Source organism: Apus apus, chromosome 12 (genome assembly GCF_020740795.1).
Source record: "Apus apus isolate bApuApu2 chromosome 12, bApuApu2.pri.cur, whole genome shotgun sequence".
NCBI classification, from domain to species: Eukaryota; Metazoa; Chordata; class Aves; order Apodiformes; family Apodidae; genus Apus; species Apus apus.
This window is the reverse complement of record NC_067293.1, coordinates 6,770,029-6,797,738: the sequence shown is the minus strand read 5'-3', so window position 1 is coordinate 6,797,738 and position 27,710 is coordinate 6,770,029. Positions and strand designations below refer to the sequence as shown.

At 36.2% G+C, this 27,710-nt stretch overlaps 1 protein-coding gene across 7 annotated transcripts; it reads right to left on the bottom strand.

Annotated features, from left to right (window-relative positions):
• Nucleotides 1–579: 579 nt before the first annotated feature.
• On the bottom strand, nucleotides 580–27,710 carry FMR1 (fragile X messenger ribonucleoprotein 1). 7 transcript variants are annotated; one of them, XM_051630113.1, is made up of 15 exons: nucleotides 27,469–27,710; nucleotides 19,371–19,423; nucleotides 18,734–18,827; nucleotides 17,685–17,756; nucleotides 17,261–17,409; nucleotides 16,093–16,186; nucleotides 15,887–16,003; nucleotides 12,564–12,734; nucleotides 12,372–12,450; nucleotides 10,454–10,563; nucleotides 9,026–9,112; nucleotides 5,755–5,950; nucleotides 4,286–4,465; nucleotides 2,906–2,988; nucleotides 580–1,136 (listed from the first exon to the last, which is right to left on the bottom strand). In XM_051630113.1, the coding sequence occupies exons 1-15, from the start codon at nucleotides 27,517–27,519 to the stop codon at nucleotides 975–977; spliced, it is 1,698 nt and encodes a 565-aa protein (XP_051486073.1). In that variant the 5' UTR covers nucleotides 27,520–27,710; the 3' UTR covers nucleotides 580–974. The 7 variants fall into 7 exon arrangements, with proteins under 7 accessions (XP_051486073.1, XP_051486075.1, XP_051486070.1 ...); XM_051630115.1 differs by having other exon boundaries at nucleotides 580–1,085; XM_051630110.1 differs by lacking the exon at nucleotides 27,469–27,710 and adding an exon at nucleotides 27,099–27,191.

The window sequence follows — 27,710 nt, the reverse complement described above, 5'->3', positions numbered from 1 at the left end:
GAACTGGTCATCTGGCCAAACAGCAGGCACACATTACTAGCTTGTGAACACGTTACACTTGTTCCCTCAGTAACAAGGAGTTTTTTAGGTTTCCACAATGGAAAGGTTTTTTATTTTATTTTTTTTTAAAAAAAAAGCTTCTGTACTGCCTACAAAGAAAAAAATTACACCCCTTTTTCAATAACACTATTTGCCAAATCTTCAGTGCAAAATAAATTTCCTATTCTTATAACTGCCTAACTCAATGTTTATGTAAGGAAAAAAATTATGGAAAGCATGCACTTGTCTATAAAGTACTAACGTCTGACAAGGATTGCTACATATATTTTACATTTAGTGTTACCAACTCATCTTCCCTGATTTCTGCATCCAAATATAATATTCCTACCTGCCAAGATATAAAAAAGGCACAGATCATACAACTTTTTTGCTAATGAAAATGACAATTGTTACATCACACATATTTCAGGGTCCACTAAAATATTGAAAAAGGTGGACCAGAATGTGAACTGACACAGGACATAAAACGACATAGCATTTCATGAAGAACTTGTAAGTTAGATTGAAAACAGAAGCCAATTTGATTACTGCAAACACTATTTATTCTGAAAATTGAAATTGAGCAGTGAATTTGACCCGATGTGTTAAAATGGTACAACTGAACAGAAAATTTACCAATGCACAGCTCAGTATTTTTAAAACAAACAAAAAGAATCTTTCATTGTTTGAACTGCAATATGTACTTGAAAGCGACTTTCAGAAATCCAGGTATTTTTATGCAAATATTTGAGTAACTTCTTAGTCTGAAAACAACTGCATACTGTTGATGTTAAAAAAGGCTAACAGAGAACATATGTTCATTTCATGCCCTGCGCCATCTTGCCTACTATTTGTCTTTGGCCTAACAAGTTTCTCTAACATGGAATAGGAATTACTGAAACAGTATAGGAAATATGACTTCAGAATTATGCAGTTTAGGGTACTCCGTTCACCAGCGGCTGCTGCCCGTCTGCGCTGTCCGTCTTCTCTTTCTTCTGGTTACGTTCCTTACCCGTGCGCAGCCGACTACCTTCATGGGAGGTATTCTGTAATGTTTTAGTGTGGACACTTCTTTCATTATTGCAGTCAATTCTGATCTGGAACAAGTCAGAGTTATATAAAGCATTCTCTTCCTTTCATCTACCCCTTAGGCATTTCCTATCTCAGCTGCCCAGGAGGGGCACTATTTATTAAATAGTCAGAAGCCACAAACAGTACCAGGCCCTTATGGCTTCGTTATATGTATCCAGCTGAAATAGAGTGTGTGAAATCTTTCCTGTTCAAAAATGACATATTTGTATCCTAAAAAAAAAAAAAAGGAAAAACCAAAAACTCCTATCCACCTAGACTTGGAAGCTAAAAAATTATTTTCCAGTGTTTGTGCAAGAGAAAGTAGAAGAACTAATAGCAAATGGAACTTCAAAGCATCATTCCATTTTCAATAATTCAATTTTCTGCTTGTTGTACACAAACTTAAAAAAAAAAAGAACGTAGTAAAGCTGCTATGAAATTACATTAACACTCAAAAAAATCTACTTGGCCATCTTTCAAATTGGAAAAACTTTCATTTAATCCACCAAAAAGATTCTGCAGCTTTTTAAAGTGGTCATAAAAAATTCAAAAATGAATTCTGAAAGCACAGTTTTTATGCTTGTAAAAGGGGTAAGCCTTAAAATATTACGAAATCTTTACAAGTTGATCAGCTGGGTTCCAATGATATGCAAGTACTCAATTTCCTCTTGACTACCATCTAAATCTCAAAGCAAGAGAAAAAAAATGACTTATTGGTTTCTTTACTTGCTTTATTTTTCAGCACCACAACTGTCCACTGGCTACTTCAAACTTTCTAAATTAATTACTAATTAACTATACAAGTTGTGTGGCCATACATTTTTTTTGGCATGTTGATTGTTTGCATTTCAGATGTGTATTCAGGTACTACACCTTCGAGTACAGCACTCCCACTTGGAAAATTGTTTGGCCTCTTGATCCATATTTCCCCCTCTCCTTTCTTAAACGGTCTTTCTAAATCCAAATCAAAAATTATCTCAAGTCTCCCAAGGGAACCATGACACCTGGTACCACCATACAGAAGGCAGCAACTTGCAGCTGCTCATTAGTTCTTCCTCCCAACATAACTCATCCTATGTGTTAAGAGATGGTAGAAGGCTTGCATGTTATCATTTGAAGCAAGAACAGTTTCCATGTGGTGAAACTTCACAAACATACATAAAATATCAGCCTGAGTAACTTTACACAGCAAAATATAGTGGAAAAAATTGCAGAAATATCTTTACGAAAATATTTAATGATATAAAGTATTTCAATATGACTTGTATAGTTTTTTGATATGCAGTTTTAACTTACTTTCTAGATTGCAGAGCCTTCAATTGCAAATGTTTCATTTATGAGTGAAGGAAGTTTCTGAAATTTAATCTTTCTTACTCTGAAGATTCTGGCTACAACACTCCTTACACAAAGTGTTAAGGATTCTCCTCCCTCAGGTATATAGTAATAGACAACTATACATAACATAGCAAGAATGAAAAGCTAAAGACAAAAAGCTAGTAAGAACAAAGACTAAAATCAAGTTGGTTAGTAAATCCTTGGGACTCATGATCAGAGTCCTAGCCAAGGGGATAGCTCAGCTAATGTTACGCAAGTTGCATCTTTACACAACTTGATCTATCGACAGACCTGTGCATGTTAAAAAATGACACAGAAATCTTGCAGATCTGATGAGGGAATTAAGGAATAAGGAACTGTAAGACTACTGAGTTGCCTTTGGCTTTGAAGACCCTAATGTCAGTATATGATGCTTAGGCTATTTTAAACATTGCAGACTTCTAAATAAGAGAAAAATTACCTCAAGAGATCCATCTGCTGTTCTCCCTTTTGCATCTCTTGAGTTACGCTGACGGTTTTCTGTTCGTGACTGTTCGTCGTTTCCTGTAAGGAGAATTAATCAATGAAGTTGTCCAACCAGACCATGCAAATTTAAAATTTATGCAAGCATAATAGGGAATTACTTCAAAACGTTCATGCTAATGAACATTAAACATATCTTCTTAATAACATACAACAACTTGAACTATTGGCCAAGAACACTAAAGAAAACATTCTCAGGTGTTATTCAAAGATAAACCAGTGTTTAAAAAACGCCACAATTGAAAAGAGACTCTCTACTGACTAAAGAAAAACTTCTCAAAATTATTAACCGTAGGAGAGAAGAACACAGTCAATTTAGTAAGGTTCCATTTCTTCTAATGGCTTATGAGCTTTCTAAACTCCACATCACCTTGTTTTTCAAAAAATGTTATTAAGCAGTATCTATACTTTGAAAAAAACATTTCAAGAAACAGGCAGAATTGCAGACAAAAACATACCAAGAAATACTAAAAAATATCACATTATAAAATATAAGTTAAAGTTCTCCCATCCCTGGTCCTTTCCACTGAAAACAAATTACAATCTTATATAATCCAGTTATAAGAAAATCAAACACAAGGAGATGGGAAGCTGGACACTTGAATAAGAGAGATACTACACCATTTATCTGTATCCATTGACAAACATGAACTTCATTCCTTGACCTGCATGTATGATGGCACTGCCCACAAACTTCAGTCAAGATTGAGAATGCTATGCCAGTTTATTTGTATAAAGAAGGGGTACTTTATTTGTAAGGAGAGACAATGGGATGCAATGCCTGCTCAGCAAACCTGCAGATGACACCTAACTGTGGGAAGTGGTTTGAGACATCGGGGGTCAGACCTGCTAATCACAAGGACCTCAACATGCTGAAGGAATGGGCTGACAGAAAAAACTCATTAGCTTTACAGATTAATCTCAACTCCCACAGCTTCAACAGGATAAACCCATGCAATAGCCCACACGCTGTGGACTGTGTATGAAGCAGCTCCACACAAAAGGAGATGTCCTGACAGACAACTTGAATAAGACATGAGTGTGCTCTTGTAACAATGACAGCTGACTGAGTAATTGGTTGTGTGAGTAGGAGTGTGGCCAACAGGTCAAAAGAAGGAATTATTCTCTGCTACTCAACATTCAACACACCTGAAAGAAAACACTTAGTTTAAAAGACTGACAAAATAGAGAAAATTCAGGAGAGGGCCAGGGGGTGACTAGGAGGCTGGAGCAGATGACTAAACAAGAGGCTGACAGAACAAAGTATGCTTAAGGATTCCAACACTGACCTCTTTTTCCAAATTAAGGCTACATTTACCTTTGAATCCTCCGCGACCCCTCCCTCCTTGCCCTCTGCCACCCCCTCCGCGTCTTCGCCCATCTCCTCTGCGAAGGTAGTTGTCTCGCTCCTCTTCTGCTGGGGCTGCTGACCAGTCGCTAAGTTCGTCTCTGTGATCAGATTCTGTTTCAGAAGCATTTGATGCTTCAGAATTAGTGCCTATCAAGAGGATAAAAAAAATCCAAACACACCAGTGTAGCTTAGCGTGAAAACACCATAAAATAAAACCCCCTATATATTAAGTATTTTTCTTCTTTTTTGTGTTAATAAACAGTTCTGGGATTTTTTGCCTCCCAACTTCTATAGCATACATAATGCAGGAATGTGTACTTTATACATTACTACTTCAAAAAGTCAAGCCAGACATAAATAAAAGTTAAAGTGTGTTCCAGGTTGAATAATTAAGTACACCACACATTTATATGTTACTTGGTGTTATCAGCTTATTAATATATTATTACATCCACTATGCAAATGTATTAAGTCTAGTAAAATGTAAGAAGTCTTATAGACAAAACCTTCTTTCGCATTACTAAAACTGGAAGTTCTGAATATAAACTGTCCTGTCTCCCCTCATTACCACAACTCCTCTATGAAAAGAAAAAAACTGCACCATGAAACAGCCTGTAACTCACACTACAAAAGCAGAGAACCAAGCTAGAATACTAGCAGTTTTTTAAATCCAAAATAGTTGGCCATTACAATATTTCCAGTTAGCAGATCACCTTCACTGTTTTTTTTTCCCCCAGTATTTCCCCCCTTTAACTCTGTTACTACACAGGTGGTATCTTCTAAAAATAGTATAAGGGCTTCAGCACAAAAACATTAATTCTGTTTTATGAAGACTGTCTTTTCAAGCTCATACTACAGACCTTTCAGCCAGGACAAACAGCAGCTGACCTACATTATCCGTAAGTGATTGCTCTGAAGAAACACAATCCTGAAAACTATTCATTAATGAACTATACAAGGTTTTAAAGAGGAACACTAGATTTTGGTGACTATGTTCTAGCAAAAACATAAAAAGTCCAATTTGAGAAAAACGGCTTTTCTGCCAATTGAGCAATACAGTATTTTTACTTATAACTATATTCATACTAAGATAACCTCTTGCAGGCTCAAACAAAAACAGGCTTCCTCATAACGAAATGTTCGAAATACAGAAAAAAACAACAATCCTTGCCCTAAAGTGTTCATAATGTAGAAGACATAAGCATTCTATGAGAGACAGGAACTGCATGGAAATAAGTTCAGACTACATACAAGCACACCATTTTACTTCAGAATATTTTCTACAGCAGAAAGCTCTATTTAATCTTCAAAAATTAATACTTAACGTTAACTGAATTTCTGTTTTAACAGCTCTGTTTGCATGTAAAATCTTTTCCAAGAAATCAAAAGGCCAAAAGACCACTCCTAAAACTGTAAGTGTACTTCTGGTTACCCACCTGAAGCATAGCCTGGACCACGTCTGCTATGGCCTCTGTTTCTGTAAGGTCGACTGCCGCGCCCAAGTCCTGGCCCATCATCAGTCATGTACCCTTTTTCCTTATCTGTGCGATTTGGTGGTGGCCTAGAAGTAGCTCCAATCTGTCGGAGCTGCTCATCAATCTGCAATCTTTCCAAACGCAGCTGGTCCACTTCCTACACAAACACAAGCATGACCAGTCACACATAACCACTATTTAATCATCTGAATGTACAGACATACGATTCTCCGAAAGAGCACTTCAGTACTGCAACTAGTAATCTATTTAATACTTAAAATAGTAACTCAACTTTGAGAATAATTTGTTTACCAAAAAAACTTTTAAATGCTCAAATCTGTTTGTCACCAATACAATTCTCCTTGTGGCACAGATGGAAAGTTTATTTAAAACAGATGTAAAGTGCTCAAATCAACTGTTTTCAGATTATATAATTAACTACATTTCAATATTAAATTTATGAGAACTTTACCCTCAAGGAAGTTAAACATTCTTTAAACAGAGTAATTATTATTCTTTTACTTTTGAACGCAGTAATATAACCCATTTATAGCATTCCAACAATGGCATAATTTAAACATTTTTAGGTTCCAACACAAGCTTCTTAGACTGTTGCACATAATAAATATCAAAGTTACTAAATAATTATGATATAATAGTATTCTTCCATAAAAAGGGCTAGAGGTCACTCTGCTGTTAAATTCTACTTAAATATAATGAATAATACCAGGGAAGTGAGGAAGCACAAAGTGCTGTAACTCAGACACAGAAAGTCAGCCAGTAAACAGAATTCTTACTACACACAACTACTGAGATAAATACAAAAAATAATTACCTAGTGACACATATTCAGTACTTTTGTCAGCCTGAGATGTTGTCTAGCTACCATAAAAAACTGGCAACCACTTTTTTTTTCAAGTTGGGAGAAAGCTATTTATGGAAGTTTCAGTTATGATATTGGAAGGGACATCTGGAGGTCACCTAGTTCAGCCAGGACTTGGACAAGATCCCTCATCACTGCAGGATGCATCCCATCAGATCCCACTGACTTATGTCTTCCTTTTTTAACCCTGGATGTTCCCTAACTCCATCCTCCTTTAGGATGGGTAAGCCTTCATTGGTCCAGATTCTCCCACTGGTTTCAGAGGCCTGGTGTTCCTCAGGCAAATCTTATGAATAAAAAATGGAAGTGAAGAGGACATTCAGTACCTCATCCTTTTCCTTTGTGATCAAGTTCCCTACTCCACTCAGCAGCAGGCCTGCATTTTCTGCAGCATTCCCTTTGCTGCTGATAAACCTATGGAAGCCCTTCTAGTTGCCCTTCACATCCCTTGCCACGCTCAGCCCCAGATGGACTTTGGCTCACTCAGATTGTGTCTTTATTATCTTCCTAGGTCACTTGTCCTTACTTTCACCCCTCATATGCTTCCTTTTTATATTTGCATTTTGCCAGAGGCAACTTGTTCATCCATGCAGGCCTCCTGCTATTTTTGTATGACTTCCTGCACATCAAGATGGACTACACTTGAGTTTGGAGAAGGTGATTCTATCAATATCAGTCATATCTCCTGAACTTGTTTTCTTTGCAGGAATGCATCCCATGGGATTCTTCCAAGCAGACCTTCGAACAGGCCTAAGTCCATTCTCCTGAAGTCTGGGGCTGTGATTTTGGTATCAGTCTCTTTCCTTCCTCTCAGAATCCTGTAACTTCACTATAGAACAGTCACTCCAGCAAAGTCTGCTTTCTTCTTTTATAGAAAAATTCACTATTTTGAGTTGATATAGTACATTTGATGGTGATGCCCTATTGTCTATCTTTTACAAAAAGTTTCTGTAATAAACTTTGCCTGGAGACAAAGAAACACAGAAAATCTTAAAGGAACAAGTCAGTTCCATTTCTTCTCAGTGAACTGGAAGACATTTTCCTGAAACTGAACAAGGCAACAGGTCACGGAGATGATAATGTTTTTTGTGTGTGTGTATGTTAAACTGGGTGAGAAGGCCAAGATCTAAACCTCCAAGACAAGAATCTATCCTCTTGTTGTTAAGAAGACTGATGAACCAACGTGCCCTGCTGTTCAGGAAGGTTAGAAGCACAGTACTAAGAGAAACTTAACCTAGTAGAAAATGAACTGAAGAATCTAAAAAACTGCTGGGATAGTAAGCACTTCCCACTCACGTGTCAGTACCTGTTAAACTACTGACTCATGTGCAAGTACCATGTCAGCCAAATAAGTTAAACCACAAATATCTTCTGAAATAATTGTAAGCATGCAAGAAAGGAGCTTGATTCAAGTACTAGTTTTCATCTGATCCTTCTGTGCCTCTACTACCTGATAACAGAAAAGCTGCTGTATTGCTGCTCTGAAACAGATAATCCAAGTGCTCTACAAGCAGGATTAAAAGATATAGAGTAGGTAAGGAAACAAAAGTTGTTTCTTCTTCCAAATCCTATGATACTTAAACTGATAGGTTTTTTTTAGCTATGTAGAGAAATTTCAGCATTCTACACAATTCCATCATAGCTACTGCACAGACTGGACATGTATCAAATTATGAATGACCTAGAGGTTTCAAAAGAGATGCAAGACTACGTTTAATTAAATAAACTCAAAGTAGTCCCTACTGTTAGCATCTGTTCCTGCCAAAGATTGGGCACCTGGCCATAATAACCATAAGCAAAAACTAACTATAAGCAATAATGTGGCATATTTTTTGCTCTCTATATAAGGGACAACAAGTAATGCAGACTATTGGAGAAGTTATGGAGCCAAGAAGAAGACAAAACATATAAAGATGAATTGCCTACAAAGCATCCTCAAGTATGAAATGTCAATTAACTACAGAAAATTAACTTAGGGTTTTAGAAAAAAAAGCCCACTGTATACAAGATCTGTGCATAGAATGCTGCTTGCTTTGCAGGTGCATGAGGGACAAAATATACCTTTTATAAAGTTGCCTGCATTTTTTGAGATAGGTTCTAAACTTATTTTCTTATTCCTTTGTATTTTGCACACTGAAAAGAAATTGGTTTTCACCCCATCCTTCAGATAAATGATTCTTTTAAAAAAACATGGCTGTTACAAGAAGCTTTTTTAGACTGAAAACCTGTTAGAACATTAACTTCTCAACAGCCTTTGGGGACCAAACAGATTTTGATCATCGTCTTATTTTTACCATCTAAAGTTTTGACAGAAAAATTTCAGGGGTAAAGCAGCATCTTCTTTCTCACCTTTAAATAGTTAAGGTGATAATCCAGAAGGACGGTTGCATTAGTGATGCTATCCTTGGTTCCCACAAACACAAATGGTACCATTCCCTAAAACACAGAAACAGTAGTCCTACGGTTATTGATCAGGCATCAAATACTGAAGAGAACCAAATACATTACTCAAAAATTGTTTTCAACTTTTAAAAACATATGAAAAACTGAGACAACAGCATATTTCAATTTTGATGATCATTGCCTAGATCACACAGACTAATTTCCTTATGCAAAGAACATTTCTTTAGAATAAGAAAATGTAAATTGTATGCATCACAATGTCAACATTCATTTTTTCTGACTGAGAAAAAAAAGAAAGAAGTTCAAAACACTTCAGGCTTCCTCCCTGCCAAATTAATACATCCTTTGCTGGTCACACATGTACTCTCTCACAACAGGTTCTTTTAAGCTACATGTCAGTAAAGAAACCTTTAATCTTGAAAAAAAATACATCAAATTAACATTGTCATAAATCAAAACTTGATCTTTCTTGAGGATCTCTCATTTTGTAAAAGGTAAACAAAAAATACTCAAGAAACAGATACTGTACTTGAGGTAATGACTGTTAACTTACATGTCTTTTACTTCTGAAAAGTCTCCTTTAAGCAATTGAACAAATACCAGAAAAAAGTAAAGCTGGAAATTCTAATGTCTGAAATCATGACACTTAGAGGTAAAAATACCTAAAGACTAACTTAGGCAGCCAAACCAGGCTAAGAGATCTACCTAAAAGGCCCCCTCGAGTGCTGAAAACAACTGAACTTTAGCAGATATAAGGATAATTTCCACACTAAAACTTCTTGACACTAAAATAGGTCTACCCAGCATTTCAGAGGTGTGATTGCAGCCCACCAGACCTTATGAGCTACATTTAGACTTCTTGACTCTCCTACTAGCTTAATGCTTGCTTTTTTCTTTACAGGCTATTATGAATTTAGGTAATATTTTAAAGAAGAGCAGCTTACACACACAGCAAAAGCTTTTCAGTACAATATAATAACTTAGTAATAAAAAAAATGACTCCAGGTAAAACCTTAAATGATCAAACTCGGAGCAAACTAATGAATGAAAACAGTAAGTTTCACATATACTGATTTACAGTTTATCAAGTGCTAGGAAACAGAGTCACTGCTTTTAACAGGAATAAATGAAATCTCCAAGGTGCATCACCAAAAAATGTCACAAAGCATTTTTCAAACCCACATAACAAGGTGAACTCATATACAAAAATCCCCCTCAGCATTAACAGGGAAATGCAGATTCCATCAGAAAAACACACACTAATCAAAGCTTTGTCTTACCACTATAAAGGTACATGGAAGAATTTATTTTTTCACTGGGTAGAATGCAACCACCACTTAACACATAGAAAAATCACAGTAACTGAAAACATACCTCTTCTTGGGGGATATTTTTATCATTTTCTGCCTCAATTCTCACTCTTACAACACCAGATTTGTCGACTATCTCCTGGATCAATTTTCCATTTTTTCCTATTACTTTTCCTACAGAAAGAACATACAGAACATTCTACCTTTAGAGTTTTTCCCCCAGATCTGAGAGTATTACTATAATCAAACAAGAGTATTTAGTACCAGAGCAGGAACTTGTCAAAAATTACTTAATGCTACATAACAAAAATTTAGTTAACAAGCCACAAATTGAAATGTCTAAGTAAGCTTGGGGTGTTAACTTTGATAATGTTCCAAAGCAATCACTGCAGCATTCAGGAAGAGAGCTACTTTATTATCAAAGTCTGTTAGTGAGTATAGTTTCTTTCTTTTCCAAAGCTCCTATAAGAGAACAAAGGAAATTAAATCAGAAATGCCTTACCTTTATATAAAATTATTTTAAATTACACATCTTGATTTCAGAAATAGTCAGTTTCTTGCATGCTTATTTGGCTTTGCTTTGATAAGTTTAAAATAGCTTCAGTGATTTACAAAAAGAAAACATTGCTGGTTGCATTTAAAAGAACAAGACCAACAAAACATAAAACCAACAAAAACAACACCCCCCTTAACAATGCCCTAACATTTGCTGCAACTACCTTTTGGGTAGAGAATAAAGGAAAACTCGAAGGTATTTCACAAAAATTTTAGTTAATTGCTCTGATACTAACAGAAATACTGCTTGCATTTTCTTTGGATAAAAAATTCAGCATATCAACAATGAAGTAAAAGGAAAACAGCTTTCTATCTTTTTGAAGCAAATTATTTCATTTTCTGGCATATTATTAGAAAATATAAGCAAATCATCAAACATTGCTTATTTTGGATGCAACATATGGTTCAGCCAATTTTATTTTCTAAAGGAGCCAGGCCAAGAATCAGAGTAGAAATTAACTGCCAAAACAGAAATAAATGCAAAGTTTTAAACAGAAAACAGAAACAAAGAAATTAAAACCTCAAGTTAAAAAAATGGCACCTTATAATTTTTTCTTATCACCAGTAGAATCAGGAAGGAGTGGGAAATGGAAAACGACTGTTTTGAAATGACTCCAGAGCTGAGATGCCACATTTCTCAATCCCACTGCAGAATTTCACACTGCTTCAACACCAGCTTTCATACACTGCTTGACATCCTATTGAAGTATTTGCTTTTAGAGGTATGTAATACCACATAGTATTTTCCCTGTTCTTATCTACTGAATTAAAACATGTATTTTTATGTTGCTTTGTTGCATCAAAAGCTCATTAAAGGATCCACACACACGTTCCCTGCAGGCATTCTTGAGGACTTTTTTTAGGGTGTTTGACAACGCAAATCTATTAGATTGTCTTTGGCATACTGTCTTGATCACTGGGTACCTTAACTAGGTGTTCAGTTCATCCCACAGGATTGCTTCTAAATAAACTGTATTTCATATGTAAAATGACAGGAAAGAGAGAAATACAAGTCAAATACTATTTAAAATACACTAGGAACCTATGAGACTGCAGATTAATCTGCTGTAGAGCTGAACTAATCTCTGGACATTTTTGGAGGAAGTAATTTCATTCTTGGCTTAACCCAGAAGCTATTTTATTTTGTATTTAAAGACCAGAATATTGTTTCTAGTTTAAGATATCCCTGAACTTCAGGAGATAATTTCTTTCACTATACTGAAGGTAAACATGTCTGTAAGAATTCTGAATGGAACTGGAAAACAAACAAAAAAGCCTCAAACCCCAACACTCTGTACCATCTAGAACCCTTTCACAAAGATGGCTTCTTCAAACTTTTAACCTGCCACCCTTCTAGAAGAAAAGAAACCGTTCTCAGAAGGCATTTTTCCTGATTATCACATAATTAGCGTCCAGAACTTACATACCTACTAAATTTCTTGGGACTTGTATGACATCTTCAGCAAATTCAAGGTAACTTCTTGCTTTTTTCACTGCATCTTGATCCTAAAATAGACAGAGGTATGAGAGAAACGAGATCCATTTTCTCAAGGAATGTTTTGTTATTTGCTGCTTGTTGTTTTTTTTTTTTTTATAAAAGGTTAAATACAGGAATTCACCTCTCCGTAAATATGGAATGTGCAAGTGTCTTCATCAAGATCAATGGCAGTCACTCCAGGGACTTTTCTGGCTTGCTGAATATTAGCACCATGAGTGCCAATGGCCAAACCCATTAGGTCTTCACGTACAACAAACTGTTCATGAAATCGAGATGCAAGCTGTCTAGAACTCTGAAGAACGAGATAATGTTAGTTTACTTTGTTTTTTAGTACACCAGAGAGAAATCAAGATAAATTTACAGCCAATTCTTTAATCAGGTACTTAGCCTAGTTTTTATTTTAACCAATCCTTTTAATGCATTTCTTTTCACTTCAAGAGCACTGAAGATTGTTCAGAAGTCTTAAAATCGCCATTTAAATATGAACATAAGGCTAGCCTCTAGCTGTGTTGACACCTCCCTGTTGTGAATTACCACAGAGTATCTACAGCTATCGAGTGCTACTAGGTAAGATAGCATTTGTGTAAGTTAGTAAAACAGAATCATAGAATGGTGTGGGTTGGAGCTATGTTGGTTAGTAAAGTGAACACCGTTATCTCTAGAGAAAAAAAACCTTTTCCTGTTTCAACAGGTAGAAGGAAACAGCAATAACTCAATCACTAGACAGGTTACAAAGAAAGCACTAACTGTGGGTATCTACTGCACTTAGTAAGAAATACAATCTTTTCTGCATCACAGTCAAAGTTGTAACTACTATAAAGACATCTATACAAGCGTGTTTTAAATTAGCTGCTTAACCTCAGCAACATGAGACACTACAGAAGTTGAGAAACATCAACAACATGCCAACAGCAAGCCCTGCTCTGCCCCAGCTAAACTGCTACAGTTACCTGACTTGTACCTGCTTAAAGCTGTTGATAAATATACTGTGCTAAATCACAGTCACAGAGAATTGGCGCCAGCAGATAGGGGTGTAAGCGTCCAAGTATCATTAAATACTTCATATACTCAGAGCTCTGTCCAACATTTCATTAACTAGATTACAGACAACTCAGAAAGCAAACATGTTTAATGCTCCCAGATCTACATTCTAACAGATAATCCAAATGCTGATTTACTAGTTGGCATCGGTTCTAGACTGCCAGACGAGAAAAAGATGAAGTTACATCATCACTGGGCGCCTTGACTAAGACAAACTATAGTTACATTCCTTATACTAAAATATCATTAACTTTTCTGTAAGTTATGTATTACAAGATGTTTTATTTTAACATAGAAAATACTGTATTCTACTTTCCTCCAATACATTATTAAAAACAGCTATGCAAATAATGTATTAGCACCTGCTTCAAAGCCATGACTGAGCTGCATTTAGACAGAATACAAACTAGAATGCAAATTTGTAAACTTAGGAATTTTACTACGTCAAAATAACAACTAAGCCACACCTACTGGGAAATAATGCAAACACAAAGTAATTGGTTATTTTACTTTATGCTCCAAAGGCCATGTTTGAGAAGTAAAGCCATGCAAGTCAAGAAGCTAATATGAAAAAAAGAACATACAAGATACAACAAATGGGATAAAAAACCAAAGAAACAAAGAAGCTGGTATAGCAGTTATGGCACAGAAAGCAGGAAAGGTAAAACTGCTAGAAGAAAAAAGTGGCAGACATTTGAAGTTCATAGAGTATAAGACACAGAAAAGAGCTTCTTTTATGGAAAGAACTATTAACAATAGTGCAGCAAAAGCCCACAGTGTTCACTAAATATTTTTTCTGCAGATGGACACATACAGTCTGTTTGTCAGTGTCTCAAGAGAAATCATGCATATGATTTGTAATATTTGAAGCTCCTCTTTTCAGGTTTGATTGAAATCCATTTTAGATTTATGATAAGGAAACAAATGTCAATATGAAAATCACCAACTAATATTTGTCACACAAATTATAACCATGTATGTTTACATCACAACCTTCATTTAACTACTACTCAGGTAGAAACTGAAGTTCAATAATGGTTTTCTAGTGAGAACCAAATCAAATTCTCAAGTCTTCCACAGCAGCAAAAACGATCTGCCTTAAAAATGGCATATATAATCCAAGATTAGTTTGGTAAAGGAATAAATTACAACAGCTATTGGTGCATGCATTTGTGGGGGCATATAAAAAAAATTAGCTCTAAAGAGGCTGTTGTTCCCACCTCCAAAATAATACTTTGAACTTCAAGAGGTAAACTGCCCACATAATTCTCAGTTGTGGAGGGAGACAAAGAAGAATGGATTACTGAAGAGCTATAATGGAGTGCTCAAGAGAAACACCAGTGAGAAGGAACTGGTCCTCTCCTGGGCTTAAGAAAAATCGAGACCTACACATACCTGGATTCCAGCTCTGAAATATAGAAATCAAGAGACTAAAAAAAACACAGGGGAGAACCTCTTGTAACAGTGAGCACATCTACTGGATACAAGAGTCCCGAACTATTGCTGCTTCACCACTTCAAGCTAAAAAACAAACAGATGTAACCTTTGGGGTGGGTAGGATAAAAGCTGGCTCTAAAGTAACAGCAGTATACAGTGGAGAACTGAATTACAGTAGTTCAAGTGGTACTTCTACTTCTTGACAGTGAACCTAAGAAGTTTTCAGAAATGGTGCTATTTTTTCTGATTTGCAGACAGGAAAAAAACCATGAAGAAATGTTAATTCTACTGCAAAAAAAAATCCCGTTACTTCCTAACCTACTCTATTTTTTTTTTTAATTTATTTTTTTTTAATTATTTCCATGGACAAGTATGAGTCAAACTTCTTGCCAGTCAACACCTACTCTCAAGTCACAGGAATATCTGAAGTTGTATCTGCTGTAAGATTAGTTCCTAACATCTTACCTGTAGACAAAACCATCCCTGTGTACATCCTACCAACATCAGTTCCACTCCTTCCATCCTGCATTTTCACTTTTGTTTTGCAAGATCAAGTTCTAGTCCACCTCGGTTTCCTGTCATATCCACTCTCACTTATTCAATAGCTTTGAATTACTGTTTTAAAAATATGTGGCACTATATGTGTAACAATGGCTACTTATTTCATGCTTCAAGCAATGAAATATATATATACACACACAGACATATTTGTATTTAACCCCCCAAAAAATCCTCTTGAGTAAAATGAGATTTAGATAAAATGGAGTCTTCACAAGTACAGACCCTTTAATCAGAAACTTCTTTGCTGGCTACATCTCCATCTACCTCTTTTTAACACCAAGAGTAGTTTCAGTAAATTACTTTCACTCCAATGCAAGCCCTACCAGCTAGGAAATGCATTAGTGTTTTATTTTTTAAATTATTTCTTTTCGATTAAAGTTACTTCAGGACACCCAAACAACATACCTCCAGCTGTTTGCTAGCTTCTTCATTTCTCAGTATCAGGGATAACTTGGTACGAAGACTTCGAAAGTGCATATCGATCAGCATGTTTGCCCTCTTTGTTGTTACATCATTGATAGACTAAATTATAAAAAAGAGAATACAATGTTTTACATATGTACTTCTGAAACAAACCACTGCCAATGATATGGTTATACATTCACACTTACCAAAATAATAAGCTGGTGGTTTTCAGAATCATATGTTACAGAAAAAGCTCCAACTGCCTTTTTGAAGTCCTTATGTGCAGATTCTTTGGCACACCTAGGAATAAACCACTACAAAGTTAAAAGCAGTAACTGCTGCATTTGTGGTTCACAGCCAAAAAGATTAATTTATTAATAAAAACGTCAATAAATATATCCAAGTTCTCCCTTTTAATGCAGGTGTTATTTTATTCTATTATCATTTAACTATTTTTTTCTTTGTTTTCACATGAGTAGGATTAGAAATATTTCAGAAAATTTCTGTATGCACATCTGTGAACTGACAAACCAGTTAAGCAAAACTACATTAAAAAGCCGTAATTATTACAATCAGCAAGTCCAAAACACACCATGAACCAGTATAATGCATGACTTCACTGTAAGCACTGCAGCATTCTAATGACCTTATGCTCATCTCATGCTGTACTTTGCTTCTCCAGGCTTCTTCTGTCCACTCACAACTTAGTGAACTTGTGTACTACAACATTAACTTCAGAAATTGCTGAATTTATAGCTTATTCCACATCGAGGCAGTAACATGTATCTCAAAAAAGCTGAAAGTGATCTGAAGCTAAAACAGGGGAGTCAGTATTAATATGAGCTTTAGAGCTATATTTACATGAGAATGACATGTGAATTCTAGCAGTGTTCTAGGAGAAAACAAGCTGTTTCTGTATCACACTATGGGAGGTTTGATTATTGCAGAACTATTTTCACAGCCATTATCAAAATGCCTTATACCCTCCAATATGAGGCAGCGTTTTCTTTTGTTATTACAAACTCACATATACTGTATCAATGAAAGAGTGACCAGTTAACAATTATTAATAAAGTTGACAAAGAATGGATTCAGATCAATTTGTGCACATCACTGAACAGCATTAAAAATAAAAATCTTAAAATATATATTGCACACAAACCTTAAAGAAAGTATTTCTTCCTCCAGGACTAAGACGCATTTCAAAAATCATCTTTTCTCCAGAATGATCATGTCCACATTTGCATTTTCTACATTCTTACGAAAACTTTTAAAGTTAATTTAAAGCAGTAAAAAGCATTTTTACTCCTTACTCTCAGGCTCAAGAAGTCACCCACATTTTGAAACAAGTTACAAAGAAATGCTTGTACTTACATTTGCCTTAAATCTTCTGGAACTGCCAGTTTGATTTTATGAAATGTATCTTTCGTTGCGGGTTTATTGGGGTTCACAGATCTCAAACGCTCAATTGTGACAATTTCGTTGTACGTAGCATCACAGGCTGCATATTCTATTACGTAGAACTGATATAAAAATAATAAAATCATCCAAGCCACACATTTTATTACAAGAGTAAGCATTACACTATTAAGCAAAAGGTACTTTTGTCAACTGTACAAGTCAAATTTTGACTCTTCTCATTGAGGTCGATGGTAATAGCAACAGTTCTAACCAAGAAACTTTGAAAATGAAGAGGGACAAGCTAAAAACAGCACGCACATCAATTAAAAAAAAATCACAAGATAAAAAGTGTAACTAACTATTAAATAAATAAATATATATATATGCATATTCCTACCTCACCCTTTATCATTCTCACTTTAGCCAACCACCAACAGCAGGGTTCTTTTTCATTTGCCCTGGAATAGACCTAAACAAAATACACACATTATGTATCTGCAACATTTTTAAAAGAGGTCACAAAAGCTGACACTAACTAACATGATCAGGAACTCCGCTACATAAACAAAATCCAGCAAAATATATTGGTACATGAAGTCTCTAATCTAAGCACCATATAGCAAGCATGTAACAGTTAAAACATCTATTTCAAATACAGGTAGGATCTAAAACTACATAGGTAAGATTGTACAGATAAATAATATTGTACCCAATCTACTGGCATTAGCTTCAGTCTTGCATACAGTCAGAAGAGAAATAATTCAGTCTTTTATATCTGTTAATATTTTATCAACAATATTTCTAGTTGTGTTTAGATCTGATGAGGTCCTACCAGTGGGTAGAAGGGAGAAGACATATCTACACTTGTTTAGTACATAAATGATATCAGCTACATCTGCACCAAAGTTTTGCCAATTTCTTATCTTTCAAATAGAAACACACTGAAATACAATGCAAGCAAAATGTAAAACTTGAAAGTTAATTCTGAAGTGATTATAAAAATCACTTATTTCATAAAATAAAGAATTTTAAGAGATGTCCTATATTAAAGGCAGTCTCTCTCTACATGTATATTAAGTATTTACATATACACATTCTCATATTTATGTACACACACACATAATGCAAATGATGTCCTGCCGCTTTAATTTTTTGTAACAGACATTATTAACTTACAGCTGCAGAACTACAGTTCACCATCTACTTCTAGATTAATTCAGTTCTGGTAAGATTGATCTGTAACCAAAGATATGCTGCTCATGCTTAGAAATTAGCACAGCAGTCATGGTACATGGAATTCCAAAATTGCATTTTATGTTGTACTTTGAATCAAGAAAGGTGACAGCATATAACATGGAGGCAAACCTTCCACTGGCTTGGTTGACATTTTTTTACCCCAAGTTCTGTCACTTCTCAAAACAAGTGCTGTTAATGGAGCACACCTACCTCTACTTCATCGCTTTCATTTATATCTTTATTATAGCCTGCAGGTGGTGGAAACCTCACATCATGAAATGGTATTTGTCTCTCTGGTTGCCAGCTACAAATAAAAATACAGTGAATTGCCTAAATATTTTTACCTTTGTAATAGAAATGAGAAACATCTCCAAGCCATTAATTTACATCTTTAAATTTCATGAAGCTTTTGTACACATATTTTGGTACGTATGTATTAAAGGTAACATGATCCAGTATATATATAGTGAGAAGAAACACACCTAAGTGACCATTAAGTATCTTAAATGAATCCCTGATGCTATCTGCATTGTTTTGAAATCTCCCATCAGCAGTTTTTACTCTATTTACAGTTATAGGTTTTAACCCCAACATTGGAATCGTGGAATGACAGGTTGGAGGGGAACTCAAAGATCATTTGGTTCAACCTTTCTTGGCAAAAGCTTTATCTAGACAAGATGGTCCAGCACTCTGTCTGGCTCAATTTTACAAGCATCCAGTAAATATCAAACAGAACTCTAAAATATTCTAGAGTATCTCAAAGATGCTCCTCTACATTATTAACTTACTTTCAGGTTAATCAGGAGTAAGGTTGACACTCTTATTGTAACACCAGCAATGCACTTACTTGTTTTCAAATGCAACTGTTATGGAATCTTCATGAACATCCTTTACAAATGCCTGTGTAGAAAAAAGGTATAATTATGGCATGCTTATGGATATTTTAAAAATAATTTTAAACCCATACAATGCTATTCTTTCACAGATATTGATGAAACTCAATTTCAGTATGCTTTCAAGTCAGCCTTTTAAATTTTGCAATATACTAATATAAAACAGATACCGGAAGCTGATAACCTCCTTAGGTTCATGACTACCAGCGTACTGATAAACAGATTGGCCAAGCTATACCTGCATTCTTCCTACTTAAGTTATGGGAAGAGGTTACTAAGAAATTACAAGATCATTCTGAATTGTTGCATAATGGAAGTTTAAAATGTTTCACTTTATAATCACATTTTTGTGTATTTTGACAAGTGTAGAAATTAAACTGTATCAGTACTCCATAAAAAATAACAATAAAAAAATCCTGTCTCTTCTCTCTTGTACTTCCATGTAAGTTTGAATATCTCACCAGCAAATCTCATCTATATTCATTTCTGCAGAGTTTTCCCCTTATTTAATTCACATGTAACTTTGATAGTGCACAAACTTCAGGCAAATGCCCTGCAGCAGCTCTCCTTCTCTTCCCGGGGATGCAAAGCAGTTGTGCTATCTCCCATGCAATCACAAAGCAGAGCACAGAACTAAGATTCACAACCAAGAAGGCTTTTCTTGCCTTATGTACTCAGCTAACTGACCTTTGATTAATTTTCAGCCCAAATGTCTCCCCCAGGTACAAAACAGTAAGATCAATACTCAAAGAACACTGAGATTTACCAATGATATTATTTTTCATAGCCTCAAATGATGGAGGTCATGGGGCAACCAGGAATGAATTGGGGCTTTTATGTTTCTTTCTTTTAAAAAATGTCTCTATGAACTTCTGAAACAAATTAACATTGGAGAACTGCTGAGTATTCCACAAATACTTGTCCATATATAGTAACTCCTATATATATATTTATATGCAAGGTAGGAAGATAAAAGCTCATGAGCAAAACCGACCATAGAAGTTTGTTCTATTGATAGAGATCAGTCTTAGTAGATTAAAAATTCTCAGTAAATTGAAAAAAAATTAGCAGAAACTACCATTTCTGAAGAAGAATTAGTTAATCAACTGTGGAACATTTTATTCTCCTCTCATTTCGAGTTTCCAAGACAAGAACAGCTCTTATCTCTTACAAGAAGGTAAGTTTCTTTCTCACAATCTAAATGGTTTAAAAAGAGTCCTCTGGTGTTTTTTCTTTATAAAGTATTCCAAAGTATTTCCTGAGTTGCAGGAGTATCTCAGTATCAAAGAAGAGTAATACCTGATGACTGATACACAGCTCCAAGACCTGCTTACACCAAAATTAAGCAGTAATGCACACAAGTGTCATTACTCAGAGACATTCAGTACAAGAAAGAAGTGTGCTGCTAGTTAATTTGACTACAAGTCAAAGCAAAGCCACAATGATAATAGCAAAAATGTTTTTTATACCTTGCTCACCTCTCAGTACTGTAAGAATAAAGTTACTGGAAAGTTTATTATTGCTAGCATCTAAAGGAGATATTAAACAGTTTCTAACAGTATTTCTGTAATTACATATTTCAGAATTTCAAGATATTCCTTCCAAGGGATTTACAAGCATATATTGATAGTTTTTTAATGACATGATACAAAACAGGTTTAAGACCACATCTCAGGATCATGTTGGTAATAATACAGAAATGCTATTTACATGAAGAGGTGATAGAACTCAAGAGTTGATCATTACAGATACTGAACATTTATCTAATGTTTCATATTGCTATGTATTCTTTAAGAAGATTCCAGAACTGGATTTGCACTTGACAAATACTATGGTAGTCCTGACTTGTTTTGCAACCTTATGCACATCACCTTCAAAGGCTCCACCCACATTTTTTCCAATGTTTGTCATGCGCAGCTCTGAAGTACCTATTCTTATAGATGTAGCAGAAATGGATGTCTTTAATACCTGAAAAATACTGTGATCGCTACGAAGTATTCGGTAAGATTCTTTTACACCACAGACTAGAAAAGGATAGGACTTAGTATTATTAGTACCACTTCAGTATGCAAAAGCAGACATTATTTTATAAAGCAAATCCAACAGAAGTGACACCAAGAACACTTAATAGCCTTGAGGAAAACAGGTAAGAGTAACTCAAGACAATGGCCTGAGAAACAATTTGGTGATTCTTAATTTTCTTGGATTCACAAAGTAAAAATAAAAAAATAAATCACTTCTACAGAGAAGTCATCCCCTCTATGGTGATGAAAATACCAACAGATGCTCTAAAATTGGACTGCAAAAATTACAGGAAATGACAGACAAATACACAAGCACAGCAGCAAAGAGCAAGACTGCATCTCCTATTCAGAAAACAACCAACTCCTCAAGTAGAATCCTAGTGACTACAGCAATATATGTCACTAGTGCTACATTAATAAGTAAACCAGATGGTGACACAAATACATGTTAAGTTATCAAGTTGAAGAGTAGCCTAAGACCTTTAAACAGTCTAGTACTTACGTTATCTGGAAAAAGTAAAACTCAGGACACACAGCTAAATGGAAAAGCAGTGAACTATGCTCTCCTGTGTAAGCTCTCCTTAAATAGGCCTTCAGCACTGCTTTGGTCACACCCAGGAACCTGAACCAGTAACACTTAAAGGATAACTGTTGACCATACATGGGTAGCATCAATACACACACTGCTAGAGAAAATTATAAAATTGACAATTTCTTGAGTTTATACCATGTTCAGAAGACTCAACCACAGAAACAGATGAAATACCTGTTTTTTCACTCCACTGTGGCCAAAGAACTTGATGTCATAATGTTGTTTGCCTTTTAATTTCTAGTCTTGCAAAATTACATAAATTCATTGTAATGAATTTTTGATTTATTACAAAGTGAGTTATGTCTTTCCAAATATCTAGCTTCAAACATGCAATATATACAGCACTTCTGCTCATAGCCATGTGAAATTTATGCTTTAAAAATTAAGCAAATAAAATATATTAATACCCTAAATATTTGATTGTCTAATCTCATCCACCCATAGAAAGGTGGTTTTCCTTGTTATTCAGTTTTCTTGTGACACAGAAAAATGTCAGAGATACTTATCACATCATTTTTCCCTAGTCTGTACCATAGCAGTATGTCACTTTTCCTCCAGTATAAATATCTAAATAGATCTGTAAAATGTAAAATGTACTTGGACTCTACAGCACTACGTATCATACACCTCCAAGTACAAAGAAACATTTTCAAACATTTCTACATTTCTGGTTTTGTAAAAAAAATAAATAAAAAAAAAAAGTAAGCATTAGTACCTTTGGAAAACAAAAATTAAAGGTTCTTAAAACTGGCTGGCTTTTTTTAATCTGCGGTATGTTTAGCATTATATAAAAGGCTAAAAAGAAACAAGACCTTTAACACTAGAAGCCAAATTCAAAGTACTATGAAAAATATAGTAAACATTCATCGGTATTTTTTGAAATACAGAGTCTAGGTTGGGCACGGAAATTCAAACATAAAGGTGCATATGAGCAAGTTTGAATGCACACCCAGGAAGGGACAGAATACACTGGCTTATGAAAAACGTGAAATTAGATGGAAGCAAAATGAGAGAACAAAACAGTGAAAGAATACAGCAGCTGGGATATCACTATCACTAGTAGCAGAGTACACCAAAAAAAATAATCAGAATCGGTGAACTATGTTTGCTTTTACTTCTGTGAACAGAAGCACATATTACAGTGTCTAAGGATGATTCTTCCTCTCTAATGTGGAAAAAAACCCAAACATGGCAAATACTCTACACCAAATTGTACTTTCAGTCATACAAACCACTATAATTTCTCTCCATGCTTCAGACATAAGCAAAATGTTTACAATGAAATGTTGATGTCACAGCATCTCTCAAAAACATGAGCATTCATATTCTAAGAGGGTTATAAGCTACGTTGCTAGAAATGTGCACCTGTTTGCCTCATAGTTCTGTAACATTTCATACCTGTTGGAAGGAGAAAGTCAAAAGGGAAATCACATGGCTAATCAAGTCTGAGAAATATTTGAAAAAATCTTCAGAAAGATTCACAGAATCACAGAAAGAAACAGAGCAGGGAAAGAAGAACAGTCACATAAATGGTAAGAAAGCTAGGGAAAAGGGTACAGGCCGTCATTCTCAGAAGGACTGATTGACCAGGCTTGTGGACATACAAAGAGACTGGATATATTTGCTGAGGGTGTCTGTAGGGAACAGTGGGAGAAAATACAAAATTGATACAGAAAGGAACAGAAGGCCAAAGAAACACTTGTTAATAGTGAGACCTGAAGTAACAAAGAACTAAGATGTATGATTTTGCCAGTTGTAGCTTTACCACAAATATTATTAAGTATCCATAAAACCAAGGAAAAAACCAGCAAAGTGTTGAAACCACTGGCATAAAAAGTAGATTTTTACCAAGGTTATAGAGTAAGAAGTGGTAAAAATTGGTCACAGTCAATACACAGACGTTAACAGCAAACATCATTCCCCCTTTCAAAACTATCTGCCTCATAAACAGGCTAGTTTCAATCTTTAGAAGAGGTTATAAAGAGAATCACTACCAAACTGGAAAAGAAAAATGAAAGCCATGCTAGAAAATGTCCAGCATGTCCCCTTTAAGAGGGAAATATCATCTAAAGCTAGTCTCAGGAAGATTAGGAAAAGGATTGTCTATTAGTCCTCTGGGAATGACATAAGAATGTCAAAACCCAGTCTACTACACCTCTACAAGTAAAGACAAGAAATGCCCTAACAGCACATATCTTCAAGCTTTAGTTACTTAGCTGTGAGCTGCAAAAAGGCAGTTGCCTCCCCATAGGATTCACAGTCCTGGTGGTTTGTTGGACCAGCCTTGTTAAATAAATAGGGGAATCTCATGTTTTCCTTCCAAGGATTCTGGCCCAGCAACATACCAAGTCATGACTAAGCATCTCTAGGTACTAGATTGTCAATTTTTTCTGAATCATGCTCATTGATTGCACTGGACTTTCAATGGAGTAATTCCTCTTAGCCAAGGAGAAAAAAATTCATGAAAGTGCAAAGTAGTTACCAAGCAGAGTTTTAATCCCATTCAGACAGAATTACTCTCTTCTACAGTGATCACATGAACACACTCCAGTACTCTGCCAAATGTAGTGCACCTGACCAGTATGAAATTTTAATTCAAATCTTCCAGTTGAGATGAATGCATCCTCAAACCATTTCCTATGCTTTGTGTGGAACATGATCCCACCAGATATATCTCAGAATGCATTCTGGATCAAGTCCCACAGGTAATACAAGCAGAGAAAAGACAGGTTTATTACTCTCAGTAGGGCTTAGGTGACAACTAGGCACCAGTTTTCTACTGACAAGATGGGCAGATTCAAAAATAAATCTAAGTGCTTAGAGGCTTGAATTTGTAAGGTCCTCAAATAGAGCTACAAGGAAGATGTGAAAACCTGAAGTAGCAACTAGGTGTCTGCTTGCGCTACTTAGTCCCTCCGTGACTCTAGCAGCCTCGTATTCATCCTCACCCATATTTGAATATCAAGATAAAGATGCATTTTGCTAAAACATTTACAAATTGTGATTAAGATCTTCAGAACTATTCAAAGCCAAATAAATTGTCACGTTATCAGTAAACCATGAGACTGAATAAAATTATTATTACTTCGCTTTTGATTTGTTTGCCATATTACTGCTATAAAATATTTCTCAGAGGTTGCTTACAGAAACTTTCTAAATGAAGAAAAAAATCATCTTGCAATTAAATCTGCACTTGACACCATCATACACTTCTTGTTATTCTGGGTCAATCAATTAATTTAATAATAAAATTTCCTATCTGCAAGACAGGTAGAAAACTCACAAGAAAACTGTTATATAAATTACTTAATACCAGAGTGATACTCAGACATTATGATGAAAAATTATATCTAAAATTCAAGTAATTCAGGCTAGAAAAAAATTGCTGATTTACACTGAACATTATTGCATGAGGATTTTTTTTTTTTTAATTTCAGGTTAAAAAAATAATTTGCAGTATTTATCTTAAGTGTAATGCTCCATATAGACAGGTAATACAGATGAAGGCAAACAAATGTGTGCTCCATTTGTTCCCTCAGATAATTTAACCAAGTCCACTACAGTAGAGCTTAAGAATGCATAAAACAAACAAACAAAAATCCTATGTTCATATTTCTAAAAGTTAAAAGGCAAACAACATATGCAAATTGGAGGCAATGTCTGTGTTATAACTTGGATACACTAAATCCTAAATAGTGAATTAAGAATTAGTGAATTCCCATGAACATACCTGCTCAAATGAAATTCTCACACAAAGTACAGCCAGAAACGTTGGTATGCTACAGACAAAAGGGGTAGAAGACCCCATGATGTCAAAATTGAATGTAACCAAAAAAAGTTACAGAAACTTTAAATTATCCCAGGTTTCTTTCATAATATTTGTCACTACAGAATGTACAATGAAATTTTCATCATCATATATTTTGCATGATTGTGTAAATACTCTCATATAATCTGCTAAAAGCCTCATTAAAAGTTCTTGTATGCAACACATTTATGCTTTCTGTTTCTTTCTGAAAAAATACTCTAAGTTTAAAAATGTAAAATTGATTTTGGAAAGTGCTAAATAATTTAATTCCAGGAAGCAATATACAGAGCTAAGACTTTGGGCTATAACATTGCAAACCCACAGGATGCTTATTTATCATATTTACAAACTTGTTTCACGCATACTTCTAAAAAAATATTTTCAGACTAAGAGATCATCGTCATTATTCTAAAAACAAACTTTTAAGAGGTTTTGGGTTCTGCTTCTTAGAAACACTCAAGAGCTGTTGGAACTGTATAATTTGGATACCAACCTGCCCTACCACACTAACATCAGAGTGTGAAATTCTACCTGTCCCTTCATTGCTACCATAAATATTGGATGTCTCACAATAACTAGGCCCATTTTTTAAAGAACTAGGAACATTTAAACGATAGTAACTTGCAGAAACTGATCCATGACTGTTTCTGGTATGGTGATAACCTGTCAATGATAGTAGGCCCAAACCCACTCTGTCCAAATTTAATTTTTCTGTGAACACGGTAAGCCCACAAATTATACCCTATTACTATGCTGATTAATACAACCCAACTCATGGAAAGCCACAGCAATACTACACAGCATTAATAAAAAAATTAAGTACTCAGCATATACATTCAAGGCTCAGTGCTGGTTTTATTCAGCACAAGGGCTTGGCAACAAACATGGAATGCCATTAAGTAGTTTCATTAAGAAGTAGATTTGATAATTAATTGTATTTAGCAACTCAGCACGTATATATCTGGGCAAGCAACGTTCTCTTTAACATCAGCAGGTAGTGCCCCCTGCCATGGCATTAAGAGCAGGAATCCACGACAGCATTTTATCATGAACGTGTATATAAGCAGGGCCCCCCACTTCCTGCCTAGCCTTAAAGGCCGTGCACAGGCTCTCCTGGAAACCTAGAGAGCGAGAAAGACTTTCCTTAAGTAGCGACAAAAGCCGAGGATTTAGCCATTAATGCCCCATCCCCAGCCCTGATCCTCAATTCAGCGCCAAGGAGAGGGCGGCCCAGGGCTCTCCTCCTCGGCTCCCTCACCCGGCAACGCGAGGGCCTCCCCTTCCCACAATAGGGGGAAGGCCCAAGGCCTCCTCGGACGCCGGGGCCCTCTCCCATCTTCCCTCTCTTCCTCCACATCAGGCCTCGAGTCCCCTCAGCCCTGAGGCAGCGGCAGCCCCGGCTCCTCTTATCCTAGAGACCCAGCTCCCTCTCCCAGACACCCATAGGGACCCGCCGAGGCCTCCACCCCTGCCCGCTCTTCCTCCTCCTCTCTTTCCTGCCCCGGGGCCTCCGCTTTCCCTCAGAGCGGGGAGGAGGAGCCGCCACCGCCGCCGCCTCCTCCTCCTCCCGTCCCTGGCCCACTCCCTCCCCTGCGGCCCAGCCCGACCCAGCCGCCAGCACCCGGTACCTTGTAGAAGGCCCCGTTGGAGCCCCGCACCTCCACCACCAGCTCCTCCATGTTGTGCCGCGGCGGCTCGGTGCGGGAGACCCAGGCCCGGTGCCTCCTGCCTTCCCTTCCCTTCCCTTTCTCTCTCTCGGCGCAGGAGGGGGCAGAGGAGGCGGAGGAGGGGTGTGTGTGCGGGCAGGGGAGGGGGAGTCTGGCTTCACCCCGAGCCCGAGGGGGCGGGGCCGCGGCGGGGGGTGCGGCGG